At 44.3% G+C, this 13,200-nt stretch overlaps 1 protein-coding gene across 2 annotated transcripts in view; it reads left to right on the top strand.

The window, feature by feature from the left end:
- Positions 1–13,200, top strand: part of UBP1 (upstream binding protein 1) — a 53,044-nt gene that overhangs the window by 8,651 nt on the left and 31,193 nt on the right. For both annotated transcript variants that reach the window (XM_047875670.1, XM_047875671.1), the window contains one exon: positions 6,691–6,842. In XM_047875670.1, the coding sequence (XP_047731626.1) occupies positions 6,691–6,842 (152 nt within the window). The remainder of the gene's footprint in view (positions 1–6,690; positions 6,843–13,200) is intronic.

Consider the following 13,200-nt stretch of genomic DNA (forward strand, 5'->3'; position numbering starts at 1 on the left):
TGGGGGAGGGGCAGAGAGAGAATGAGACATAGAATCAGAAGCAGGCTCCAGGCCCTGAGCTGTCAGCACAGACCCTGTCCCCGGGGCTCGAACTCACAAACCGTGAGATCATGACCTGAGCCAAAGTCGGACGTTCAACTGACTGAGCCACCCACGCGCCCCTGCACCCCCCCCCCCCCCCAATTCTTTACCCATCTCTGCTTTCTTACCAGTTCCTAACTTCCTTCCATGTTGCCCTCTGGAATTCTCAGTTTGTCATCAGAAAATCCCCTTAGTGGGGCACCTAGGTGGCTTTGGTTCAGGTCGTGATCTCACGGTTCGTGGGTTCGAGCCCCGCGTCAGGCTCTGTGGTGACAGCTCAGAGCCTGGAGCCTGCTTCGGATTCTGTGTCTCCTTCTCTCTCTGCCCCTCCTCTGCTTGTGCTCTGTCGCTCCCTCAAAAATGAACATTGAAAAAATTAAAAAAAAAAAAATCCCCTAAGTGGTCAATGTTAATTGGTTGAATTGTGCCCCTCCGTCCCCCCCCCCCCCAGAAGGATATATTGGAAGTCCTAGCCCACAGGACCTCAGAATGTGACCTTACTTGGAAATAAGATCTTCATAGAGGTAATCAAGTAAAAATGATGTAATCAGGGCAGGTGCCAGTATCCTTATAAAAAGGGAACATTTGGGCACAGAGGAAGACTTAAGTGAAGGCACACTGGTTGCTGCTGACCATGTGATTGGAGTGATGCGTCCACAAGCCAGGGAACACAAAAGATGTCACCAAATCCCAGAAACTGGGAGAGAGGCCCAGAGTAGAGCCCGCTCACAGCCCTCACAGGGCACCAACCACACTGACACCTTTATTGCGGACTTCTGGCCTCCAGAGCCGAGGGACACATATTTCTGTTTTAAGCCATCCGGTTCTTGGTGCTTTGTTGTGACGGTCCTGGGAAACTAACGTAGTCAACTCTGTCTCTTTTTTTTTTTTTTTTTTTTTTTCAACGTTTATTTATTTTTGGGACAGAGAGACAGAGCATGAATGGGGGAGGGGCAGAGAGAGAGGGAGACGCAGAATCGGAAACAGGCTCCAGGCTCTGAGCCATCAGCCCAGAGCCTGACGCGGGGCTCGAACTCTCGGACCGCGAGATCGTGACCTGGCTGAAGTCGGCGCTCAACCGACTACGCCACCCAGGCGCCCCAACTCTGTCTCTTAATGATGACTTTTCCTCTGAAGCCCTCTCAAGCGGTGGTGGTCTATTTCCACAGCCCTAGGGAAGGACCCCCTTCCTTTCATTGCCATCTCAAACTACGCTTCCTGTCTCCTTCCTTGCAAGACCTTCCAACTTTGAATTTCATGTTACCAGTTATCACCAGTCACCCAATTATTGCAGTCATTTTAGTGATTTCTGGGTCATTCCTCATTCCGCCCCCCGAGAGAGAGAGAGGAGAGTGCGAGTGAGCAAGGGGCAGAGAGAATCCCACGAGAGGGAGAGAGCGTGGAGCCCAAAGTGGGGCTCGAACCCGGGAACCAAGAGATCGTGACCTGAGCCAAAGTTGGACACTTAACCGACTGAGCCACCCAGGCACCCTGGGTCGTTCCTCATTTTTAAAATTTTAGGTCCTGGTTCACTGTCACTATCTGACACTATTGCTGTTTTAATTTTTGGTGATTCAGAAGACACTTAAATGGGCCTTCTGGTAGCCTGACATTTCTGTTCCTTGTATCTTTCTTACAGTGGTATTATCTTTAGCTACTCAATCTTATGGTTAGACCTTGACATTTGCAACCGCGCAACCCACGTATAATCTCAAATTCAGAGTTAAGCGTTAACTACCACCTTCTACCCTCCCAGCTCATTCCTTTAGGACCCTCCTCTTGCTCTGTCATTTGGCCCGTCTACGGTCGTTGATTGGACTCAGTTCGCCTTCTTGAACACCTTTTTTTCTTCAGCCACTTTTAATTTCCATGTGCAGTTGTTGTAATTACTTCTTCCTTGTTAATATTCCGTCTCTCTTGGCCCTCTTGCTTTATTCCCCTCCCACCTTTTTTATTGTAGCAAAACTGTAACCCTGATTAAATGTGACACCTAACACACCTAAGCAGCTGAATGTGGTCTAGAAAAGCAGTGAATGGGTCTTACTTGAAGTTCACAGCCTCGGCATTCAAGTGCATCCTTTTGCCACAGCTGCGACTGTGCTGCTCCCACGGTGGCCTCATCCTCTGCTCCCCACCCCTGGCACTTGATTCCAGGACACTCCAGGACCCCTCCTCATCTCTCCCACCTCTTCTCCCCGTTCCCGCTTTCCAGTGATTGATTCCCTTTTTCTTTAAACACAATATCTTTATTTTTTTAAATTTAATTTATTTATTTATTTAGACCCAAGTTAGTTAGCATATAGTGGAATAATGATTTCAGGAAGATTCCAGTGATTCATCCCCCATGTATAACACCCAGTGCTCATCCCAACAAGTGTCTTCCTTAGTGCCCCTTACCCATGTAGCCCACCCCCCACCCCAACCCCTCCAGCAACCCTCAGTTTGTTCTCTGTATTTAAGAGTCTCTTCCATTTTGTCCCCCTCCTTGTTTTTATATTTTTGGTTCCCTTCCCCTATGTTCCTCTGTTTCGTGTCTTAAAGTCCTCATATGAGTGAAGTCATATGCTATTTGTCTTTTCTCTAATTTCATTTAGCATAAAGCCCTCCAGTTCCATCCACGTAGTTGCAGATGGCAAGATTCCATTCTTTTTGATTGCTGAGTAATACTCTATTGTGTATATGTACCACATCTTATCCTGCTTTGGTTATTTGGGCTTCCTGAATCAGTCAATTGGTAGATTTCATCAGTTCTGGAATTGCTCAGCCTTTAGGTCAAATACTGCCTCTGTGATATGTTTTCCTCTTCTGGGAATTCAATTCAGTGTAAAATTGTCTCACCTTGTCCTTTGTTTCTTAATGTCTCTTTGCATTTTCCATAACTTCTTTTTACCTATATATTTCTGTTTGAGCTGCTGCTGTTAAAGCTAAGTTCTTAATTTTATCAATTTTATTTTCCAGTTTTAGAAGTTCTGTTTGTTCCTTTTTATTTTACTGTCCCTTAAAATTTTCTCTTCCTTGCAGATCATTTGGGCTTGTCATTTATTTACATTTTCTTAAATTTATTTTGAGAGAGTGTGTGTGAGTGAGCAGGGGAGGGACACGGAGATGGAGAGAGAGAGAGAGAGAGAGAGAGAGAATATATATATCCCAAGCAGGTTCGATTTCACAAATGGTGAGATCATGACCTGAGTGGAAACCAAGAGCCAGTCGCTCAACCAAGTGAGCCACCTAGGTGTCCCTGGGCTTGCCTTTTGTATTTCTTTATACAGAGTAAGCATAATTTTATAGTATAGGTCCAATAATTCCAGCATCTGAATTCTTTGGGGGTATCAGTCTGTGTCCAGTTAGGAAAATAGAAACCATTTAGATGTTTCAAGCAGAGAAAGATGTAGTGAAGTATTTGCAAAGGTGCTGGAACAGTTTGGGGAGGAGGGCTTGTTACCTGGTTGTGCCTGGGGGCATGGCCGCCGTGGCCTAGAAATTTCCTGTAGCCACCCTCTGTGTGCTTGCCCGCCTCTGTCTTTTCCTACTCCCTTTTCATTTCCCACCAGTGCTTCCCTTTAGGATGACTTAGCAAGACTCCAGCTGGCAAGAAGTCTTGTATATGTAGTTTCAGACCTCGAACCCCTCTGCAACAGAGGCGGAAAAGAGCTGAATACCAACAGACAGATCTGGAACTGGGTGTATGCCATCTGTTGTTTTTGCTGTTGGTTCTTGCTCCCAGAGTCTTGTTTGTCTTTGTGTGCCTGGTTATTTTTGGGTACTGGCATTTCAAAATTACTTGTAATAATTTGAAGCCTTGAGACTTTTCATTTGCTTGTCTGATCCCTGGGAGCTCTACCTGTCTGGGATGTGGGATTACAAAAAAACAGTTGACTCCTGGGACTTTCTTTCCTAAGGTTCGGCTTAGTCGACATGAGGATCTTAAATTACCTAGATACCTGTTTTTTTCATTTTAATAATGATTGATTATTAGGGGTGCCGTTGGTTCATTGATGCAACAGGCATTTGAGGCTCTAAATGTTGGGGTGAGTCAGTGAAGTGAAACAAATTTGGGAGATGGTTGTATACTTAGGGGTGGCACGAACTTAAGTCCTGTGTACTGTGGGAAGGTGATAAGCTCTGTGGGAAGAACAGGACAAAGGGAGTTGGGAACACGGATGGGCGGACTGCAGTTGGCAGGCTGTCGCTGTGAAGGTGACATTTAAATGAAGTGAAGTAGATGGACATCAGCAGAAGAGTGGCTCCAAACCCAGCACCAGTACAGATGCCTTGAAAGAGGCAGGGTGGGAGGCTGGTGTGGGGGCCAGGGGCGGTGAGGACAAGTAGAAGAGGGAAGAAGAGCAGAGTGGGGCCTTGCCGGGACCCTAGTTCAAATGAATGGGGATTTCAATAGCAATATGTATATGCTCATCTACCATGGAACAATCATGATTGTTTTTCATGAAGAGAGTTGCTCTAAGTCTTAAAGCACCGTTTTCAGCCTCCTGAAAAGTTTTTATATCTGCCGCAAAGTTTTAGATCTGTGCCCCTCGGGTGACCCTCAGGTTGCAGTGTTGAGAAGAACTCTAGAGGATTGAGGACCAGTGCTGACGGTGTGTTTCTCAGTTATACTTAAGTGCTTAGGAGCGTGTTGGCAATTCCCAGGTGCGAAGAGGGCTAGTGGGTAATTAGTCTCTGAATAATCAGTCTGGTGCTTTACTAGAGTGTGTGCGGGGAGGAGCGAACGCAGTGCAGCCTTTCTCTCCCATCTCATTTATTTACACTTTTGGTTTTAAATTGAATTTAATTAAAATGGACTAGCCAAATATCTGAGTATGTTAACAGCTTTTGGTGTGGGGGGGGGGGGCAGTTCAGACAAGCCCTTGCTAGTGGTGTTAATAAAGTAGTTATTCATTTGGGTATTTTGTTATTACTTTACTTTTTTATGGAGGAAGGAACATAGAGACATTATCAAGATACAGGTGTACAGAACAGCGATTTATCTCCAAAGCAAATACCTATAATTCATACATTAATGGTGGGAATGTAAAATTGTGTATCCTCTTTGCAAAGCCCTTTGGTAGTTACTTAGAAAGTTAAACAGAGTAACCATATAACCTGGCAATTCTCCTAGGTTTACACTAGCAGCAGCAGCCCTGATGCCCCAGGGTGGGTAAACAGACTGATCCGCCTGTTAGATCCGTCTAATTGAAGGGAGTATCATTCATCCCTAAATGGGAATGCTACAACAGCGGGACCTTGAAAACCTCAAGTAAAAGAAGCCAGTCTCAAAAGGCCATGGGATTCTCTTTGCATTAAATGTTGAGAATAGGCAAGTGCTTGGGCACCTGGCTGGCTCAGTAGGTTGAGTGTCCGACTTCAGGCTCAGGTCGTGATCTCGTGGTTCATGAGTTCGAGCCCCACGTCGGGCTCTGTGCTGACAGCTCAGAGCCTGGAGCCTGCTTCGGATTCTGGGTCTCCCTGTCTCTGCCCCCCTTCCTTGCCCACACTCCATGTGTGTGTGTCTATCTCTTTCAAAAATAAATAAACATTAAAAAAAAAAAAGAATAGGCAAGTGCATAGAGACACAGTAGGTCACTGCCAGGACTAGGGTTAGGGTCGGGCAGTAGGGCTGGGGAGTGACTGCTAACGGGCATGAGATTTCTTTTTGGGGTGATGAAAATGTTCTGGGATTAGATAGGATAACTGCACAACTCTATTAATATGCCAGAACCCACTGAATGATTAAAAGGGTGAGTTTTTATGGAATGTAAGTTATATCTCTGCTGTTTTTTAAAAAAGCAAAGCAAACACATCCATGTGTTTGGGTTAACAGAGAAGAATATAGGCAGTGCCCCAGAAGGCCCCCCCCCCCCCACATCCCCCCAGCCGGTGCGCCAAGTTATCCTTGGGGAGATAGCAGCTGCTTCTGCAGCAACTGTCTGCTTCTCAGAAGAAGCCACTGTTTCAGACGAAGCCTGAAGCTTTATTCCCAGCATTTGCCAGGCCTAGCGGGGCACTTTTTGTAAAGTACCGTCTTAATCAGACGCTTCTTTGTGATTTTTATGGTGCCAGTGTGACCTACCTTTCGAAACAGGTAGCTATGCACTTGCTCTTTTTTTTTCATAGAAATAATATGGAGTTCAAGGTTTTTAAAGAGTTTTTTGAAGTAGCATACATATTGTTAGATCTCTTGCTTAATCAGCATGGACTTTATTAACTATTAAATACTTCTCATTTTATCTGCCTAATCATAGCTGCTCTCCCACTCTCCACCCCCCCCCCCCCCCCCGCCCCGCCCCACGCTGGAGAGATGGGTTATTAATACTATCTTTTGGGGGAGCCAGATTAACATTAATATTTCTCTCATTCTACATGATGTTTCTGGGCTTAAATTTTATTTTATTTTTTTATAAAAGTTTATTTATTTTTTTAAGTAGCGCCTGGACCTCATGCGGGGCTCAGACTCCTATAACCCCAAGATCAGAAGTTGCATGTTCCACCAACTGACCCAGTCGGGTGCCCTTGAACTTAAAGTTTTAAAAGAAGCTACCCCTACATGTTTTTATATGCTTTCCAGTATTTTAAACTCAAACTCAGGTCAATGTTGATTCCTTTGCCTTTCAGCGATGTCTTGGCATTGCCCATTTTTAAGCAGGAAGATTCCAGCCTTCCGTTGGATGGTGAGACTAAACACCCACCCTTTCAGTATGTGATGTGCGCCGCCACCTCGCCAGCCGTCAAACTGCACGACGAGACGCTCACTTACTTGAACCAAGGTTGGTATGGCTGGATCGTGTTTTGCCGAAGAACTTCGATGTGTCCACGGCGGCACTGCAGCCTAGTCTGCCGGTAACAGCTTGCAATTCGATTATGTTTCTTAAGTTCGACAGCTTCGGTTAACAGAAATTGTAGGCATTTTACTGTGAGCCAACGAGGTAAAAGTTTGTGGAAGCCGATTTGCATCAATAAGGTCTGTGGAACAAGATTTATTACAGGGTTTTTCAGACCAAATCCAGAGGAGGAGCAAGTAGGAAAGGATGTCAGTTATTTTTAGGAACCCTGGTTTCAATATGGAACTTGAGAAGGAATCAGAAATCCAGCTAGCAAGGAACCTGGGTCTCGGGCCTGAAGCAGGTTTGTGCTGAAAATAGACAAGCTGCACCAGGATGGGGTCTGTGGCTAAAAGAAACCGTGTCAAGTTTTGTCCACCCGTATCTTTTCTGCACTTGATGAGAATATTGTGTTTTGGTGATATGAAAATGAGAGCTGGCAGAGTGGAAAACGGATGTGGGTGTAGAATTTGCTTTTGGAAATTATAAGGGATTTTTTCTGAGGTACCTTTAGCAGTCTGGGCACGGGCCGATGTGACTGACCAAATTAAACAAAAGTACTTTGTTACACAGCTATTCATTTGTTGGATATACGTACTGAAAGCATGTTGCTCCTTCAGTTTTCTTTTAAATCTAAAGTTTCCTTTTTTTTTTTTTTTTTTTTTTTTTAAAGTTTATTTTTGAGAGCCAGAGAGTGAGCAAGGGAGGGCGGGGGTCAGGGGAGGCGAGAGAGAGAGAGAATCAATCCCAAGCAGGCTCCGCGCTGACAGTGCAGTGGGGCCCAGACTCACGAGCCGTGAGATCATGACCTGTGCCGAAATCAAGAGTTGGGTGCCTAACCAGCTGAGCCACCCAGGCACCCCTGAACTTTTATTCTTGTAAAAACAGTAGTACATACTCTCATTGTACAAGGATTGGGAAATACCTCAAGAGATAAAGATGAAAATTGACTGTAGCTGCATCCCACCGACAATACGTTTTAGTATTTTAAATGTTATTTTAGGTGTATTTTCTTGTGTATATTTCAACAAAATTGGAATTAACACCTGTTCGCTTAAGATATATTGTGATTGTTTTTCCATCATTAAATAGGATCTTTAATTCCTTGAACTGTGAGCTGTAGATTTTAGATTATTATGAAATAATAGTATTCTGAAATATGGAAGAATAACTTATGCTAGCCTTTCATTTGATCTATCAATTGAGGATCCATGAGGTTTTACAACCCAGGTTATTCTTCCATAGCACCCATAGCAGTACCCTAACTTTGGTGTTAATATTGTTTGGGTAGGCCTTCTGTTGTTTGAGACTTAAGTGTCATATTTGAAAGAACCTTAAGTGTATACGGTAACCTGTTTTAGATATAAAAAAATATCAGAAGAAACTATGTAGGGGCGTGGATATCCGCTGTAGCTTTATTTCTAATGACAAGGGAGTCACGTGCATTTCTCTTACTTGGGGAATAGTTGAGTAAGTTCTGTTGCGTGCATACCATGGGATGATCGAGTACACACAGACCCCTGTTTAAAGGAATGTGTTGGATGTGTCTGTCTGTTGGCCTGGGGAAACATCCATAATTTTTATCACTGTTACTATTAAACTGGGAAAAGATCTCTCATGTTGATAAAAGTTGCCAGCCACCATCTATAGTAATGATGTATTAGACTGATGTTTGCTGAGTGTTCACAATGTGTGAAGCATTGTACTAAGTACTATACGTGTGTTATTTAGTTCCCCAATAACTCCCGAAGTTTTATTAATCCATTTTAGGAGGGCCTGACTCCTGTCCGTAGAACAGGAGACTCTTGATCTTGGGGTCATGAGTTCAAGCCCCCTGTTGGGCATAGAGCTTACTTAAAAAATGCATTTTACAGATTCGTAAGACAAGGTGAGAACAGTTGATTAAATTGAATTAATGGATATGATGCACTTACAAGCTAGCCAACACATAGGAAGTCCAATACGACCTTTATTGCTGTTCCTGTCACTTACAACTAAGTAGCTTTAATGGTTTCTGATCACACTGGAAACCAACTATTTAGACCTTGGTTGACGTGTTAATTTCCTGTTGCAGCTGGATGAGCAGTTTTTGCAAATTGCTAGAACCCGGCCTGGTGCTAGATACCTGTTCTGTGACTCGGGAAGTTTGCCAGGTTTGTTGAAAGTGTATTATCGCAATCTTTTAAATAAGCCAGTCAGAGGGGCGCCTGGGTGGCGCAGTCGGTTAAGCGTCCGACTTTAGCCAGGTCACGATCTCACGGTCTGTGAGTTCGAGCCCAGCGTCGGGCTCTGGGCTGATGGCTCAGAGCCTGGAGCCTGTTTCCGATTCTGTGTCTCCCTCTCTCTCTGCCCCTCCCCTGTTCATGCTCTGTCTCTCTCTGTCCCAAAAATAAATAAACGTTGAAAAAAAAATTAAAAAAAAAAAAAAAGCCAGTCAGAGTTTTAAACTGTAGAAATAGCATTTTTGCACTGCTTAGGAACTGTGGTGGGCAGAATAATTGTTCCCCAAAGATGTCCATGCCCTAATCCCCAGAACCTGTGAATATTTTACCTCATATAGCAAAAAGGACTGAAGATGTGGTTAGATAAAGAGTGTTAGGGGCACCTGATGGCACATGTGACACTTGGTCTCAGGGTGGTGAGTTCAAGCCCCACATTAGGGGTAGAGAATACATTAAAAAAATAGTAATAAAGGGTGTCGGGATGGAGAGATTATCCTGGATTATATAGGTGGTCCCAGTGAAATCACAAGCGTCCTTATAGAGAGGGAGGTAGGAGAGTCGGAGTCAGATTTGAAGACCGAGGAAGAGGCCATGAGCCAAGGGATATTAGTGGCATCAAAAACAAAACAAAACAAAAAACCCAAAAACCACAAGGAAGTGGGTTCTACCCTAAGGCCTCCAAAAGGAACACAGTCCTGCTGACTGCTTGATGTTGGCCCAGTAGACCTATGCTGGACTTCTGAATTCCAGAACTGTGTGATAACAAGTTTGTATAGTTTCAGGCCACTGAGTTTGTCGAAATTTGTTGTAGCGGCAGTAGACAACTATGACGTCAGCCGAAGCAAATGTGTACCAGGTGGCTGATCTCCAGGGTGGTGCGGAGTAGGCCACTGCTGTGTGTATCAGAGCTGTTTCCACAAGGTGGGCGGCATCTACTCTTAGAGTCTAGATGAAAACACTTGCATCATATGGTCCTGCCTCCTTGCTTACCTCTGAAGGCCTTGCCAAAGCTGGGTCTCGAAAGGGCATCTCACCAAGTCTGAGCTCTTGTGCTTGTGCGTGTGTGTGTGTGTGTGCGTGTGTGTGTGTGTGCGCGTGTGTGTGTGTGCGCGCTTGCGCATGTGTGTATATTCACATATGTGAACTGTACACACATGTATAATGCATATATGTGAATATAGTGTATTTGTGGAGCACCCGTTAATGACGGAGTAAGAGGTATCCCAGACTGTTGTGAGGCTGTCAGAAAAGGAAACGAATGTAATGCATTGCGGTTACTTGCAAAGGAGTCATAATGCAATTTAAACAGCTCTAGATTGAATTAGTTCTTAATTTCGGCGTAGACCGGTAAGCCATTTAAACTAAGAAGGATTTTGAAATCTTATTACCTGTAATATTGCACAGTGGTGGATAAAGCATTATATGAAATGAACCCTGTGCAAAATGATACAATAGTATAACCAGCCCTTGCAAACCAGGCTGTTTTTCTCTTTGGCGTAGCACTTTGGGAGTGTTTATCGTAATACGGTATTTATTCAGCTGCTAAGGAAAAGATGGTTAATTCTTGGCATCTTCCTCAGGGCTTTTTGAATATAAAGTTTACTCCCAGGAGAGGGTCCTGAGGGCCTCGTGTTGGAGAGAGTAGTGATGGACTGGCTGTTGGGAGCTTCACATACCAGTGGCTCCAGGACCGTAGCATGCTTTGGGGTTACCCGGAGGGCTTGTCAAAATGTGATCGCCGTGCCCCATAGAGCTTCTGTCTCTAGAGGTCTGGAGTAGGGCCGGAGAATTTGCATTTCTGACAGGTTTCCAGGTGATGCCGCTGCTGCTGGTCTGGGGACCCCTGCTTACGCATTTTAATCACCTTGAATATTCAGGCAAGTATGCAAGCTTCCTTCACCACTGCCTTTTATGGATGGTCTCCTCAGTTGAGTGTTGGCACATGCTTGTGCCATTCTTTGGCTGTAGCTCTGTCACCGCTGGTAGGTAGCCTACCCTTAAAGTTCATTGCTCCCCTTCTGCCTCTTGGGCAGCCATTGCTGAAGAGTATTTGCCATGGCATAAAACCATAAAGAAAAGATAAATTCTGTGTGGTCTTAGCGTCCTAGGCATGTGTAAATTGGAGCAAGTTTTCCAAGTTGTCGATGCCTCGGAGCGTCAGTTTTTGTTTTGAACAATACAAGCACAGAGTTTAAAAACTATATTTGTGTTCTCCTGTTTATGCTTGAGCAGCTAACCTCCTCTGCCCTTAGGTTACAAGAATTCGTCTCACTTTGCGAAGTGAAAGACTAGTCCAAATGCCGCAGAGCCCCGGAGGGTGGAGTAAAGGCAGCTGGCTCTCCCCTGGGGTGGGGATCTGGCTGCGGTTGGACCGCCCCCTGTCTTACAGCTCCACCTGAGTCCTCGAAGATTCCCTCCTTATGGTAGGGATGTGACTTCTGAACCCCTTGATTTTCCCAGGTCAGCTTTTTGCTGCTGTCGGATGACAAATACCTACTCATTGGAAGGCCAACTTCTATTTGGAGAACCTAGGTTTTAGGCCCTAGGAAATAGCATGTCTGTTGGATTAAAAATACTGTTAAAAAAAGAGAAGAGAGAGAAGAAAACCAATATGTAAGAAATAAAAACTTGGAAAGAAAAAAAAAGAAAAATACTGTTAAATGATAGAAGTTTCAAAAAAGAATATATTTCTTGTTAATTTCATTTTACAGCTGTGCATTTCCCTGAGGTTAGCTGTGGTTCTTGTTATAGATTAAAGTTCTATATTAGGACCTTAGGAATCAATTCTTTGAACTTGGCCATGGGGGGTGGTGGGGACTGTCACAGCTTGGGCTCCATGTTGCTCTGGAGTCCATCTGAGGAAGCTAGACTGGGTGGGGATGTGAACTCACAACAATTATAGTTTTCAATTCTGTCAGTGCTTTTGCATTTGTCAGCCAAAAGAATAAAAAGTCAAAACTTCAGGGGTGCCTGGGTGGCTTAGGTTAAACCTCGGACTCTTGGTTTTGGCTCAGGTCATGATCTCATGGTTCTTGAGATCGAGCCCTGCATTGGGCTCTGTGCTGACAGTGCACTCTGCTTGGGATTCTCTGTCTCCCCCTCTCTGCCCCTCCCCTACTCTTTCGAGCGCGTGCGTGTGTGTGTGTGTATGTATGTGTGCACGCGCACATTCTCTATCAATAAAACTTAAAGTCAAAACATGAAAGGTAAGTTCAGAATATAAAGTTGGAAACAGGACTAGTGGGAGCCTGGGTGGTTCCATTGGTTAAGTGTCTGACTCTTGATTTTGGCTCAGGTCATGATCTCACGGTTCGTGGGTTTGAGCCCCACATTGGGCTCTGTGCTGACAGCACGGAGCCTGCTTGGGATTCTCTTGTCTCCCTCTTTGCCCCTCTCCTGCTCTTTCATGGAGGTGCATGCATGCTGTCTCTCAAAAATAAATAAATAGACATTTTTTACAGAGTTTAAAAGAAAAAAATTAAAATAGGACTAGCAAATCAGAGTACTGCTGTTGTGTTAACTGTATACTCCATTGATACTGGAGTCTTCTTTATGTTTCAGTTAAAACCTAGACATGTTTCTGGAAACTATATTATTAAGAGATTTATGGAAGGGGATCAAATAGAAGGAGAAATTAAACCAATGAAGGCCTGGTTGTTCAGTGAATATCATCTCTTTTTCAAAGATTTTATTTTTAAGTAATCTACACCCAACATGGGGTTGGAACTCACAAACCTGAGATCAGAAGTCGCTTGCTCTACCTACTTAGGCAGCCAGGCGCCCATAGGGAAACCATTTAAAGAAGAGCAAGTGTTACAGAACCTGTTGTAGAAACTTACTTTGGATTTTAGAATAGAAATCGACGGTGCTTTAATACAGGAGCAACGAATCCTGAGATCTGTTTGTGAAAACATTGAACTTTGTATTGAGCACAGAGGTGTCCTGTTAGGTTGACTAGAAAAATCATACAAAGGAAGACAGGAACACGGAGATGTTGTCCTTATTTGATTTTTTTTTTTTAAGTTTATTTATTTTGAGAGAGAGACGGAGACAGCGTGAGTGGGGGAGGGGCGGGGGCGGGA

This window comes from Prionailurus viverrinus, chromosome C2 (genome assembly GCF_022837055.1).
Source record: "Prionailurus viverrinus isolate Anna chromosome C2, UM_Priviv_1.0, whole genome shotgun sequence".
NCBI classification, from domain to species: domain Eukaryota; kingdom Metazoa; phylum Chordata; class Mammalia; order Carnivora; family Felidae; genus Prionailurus; species Prionailurus viverrinus.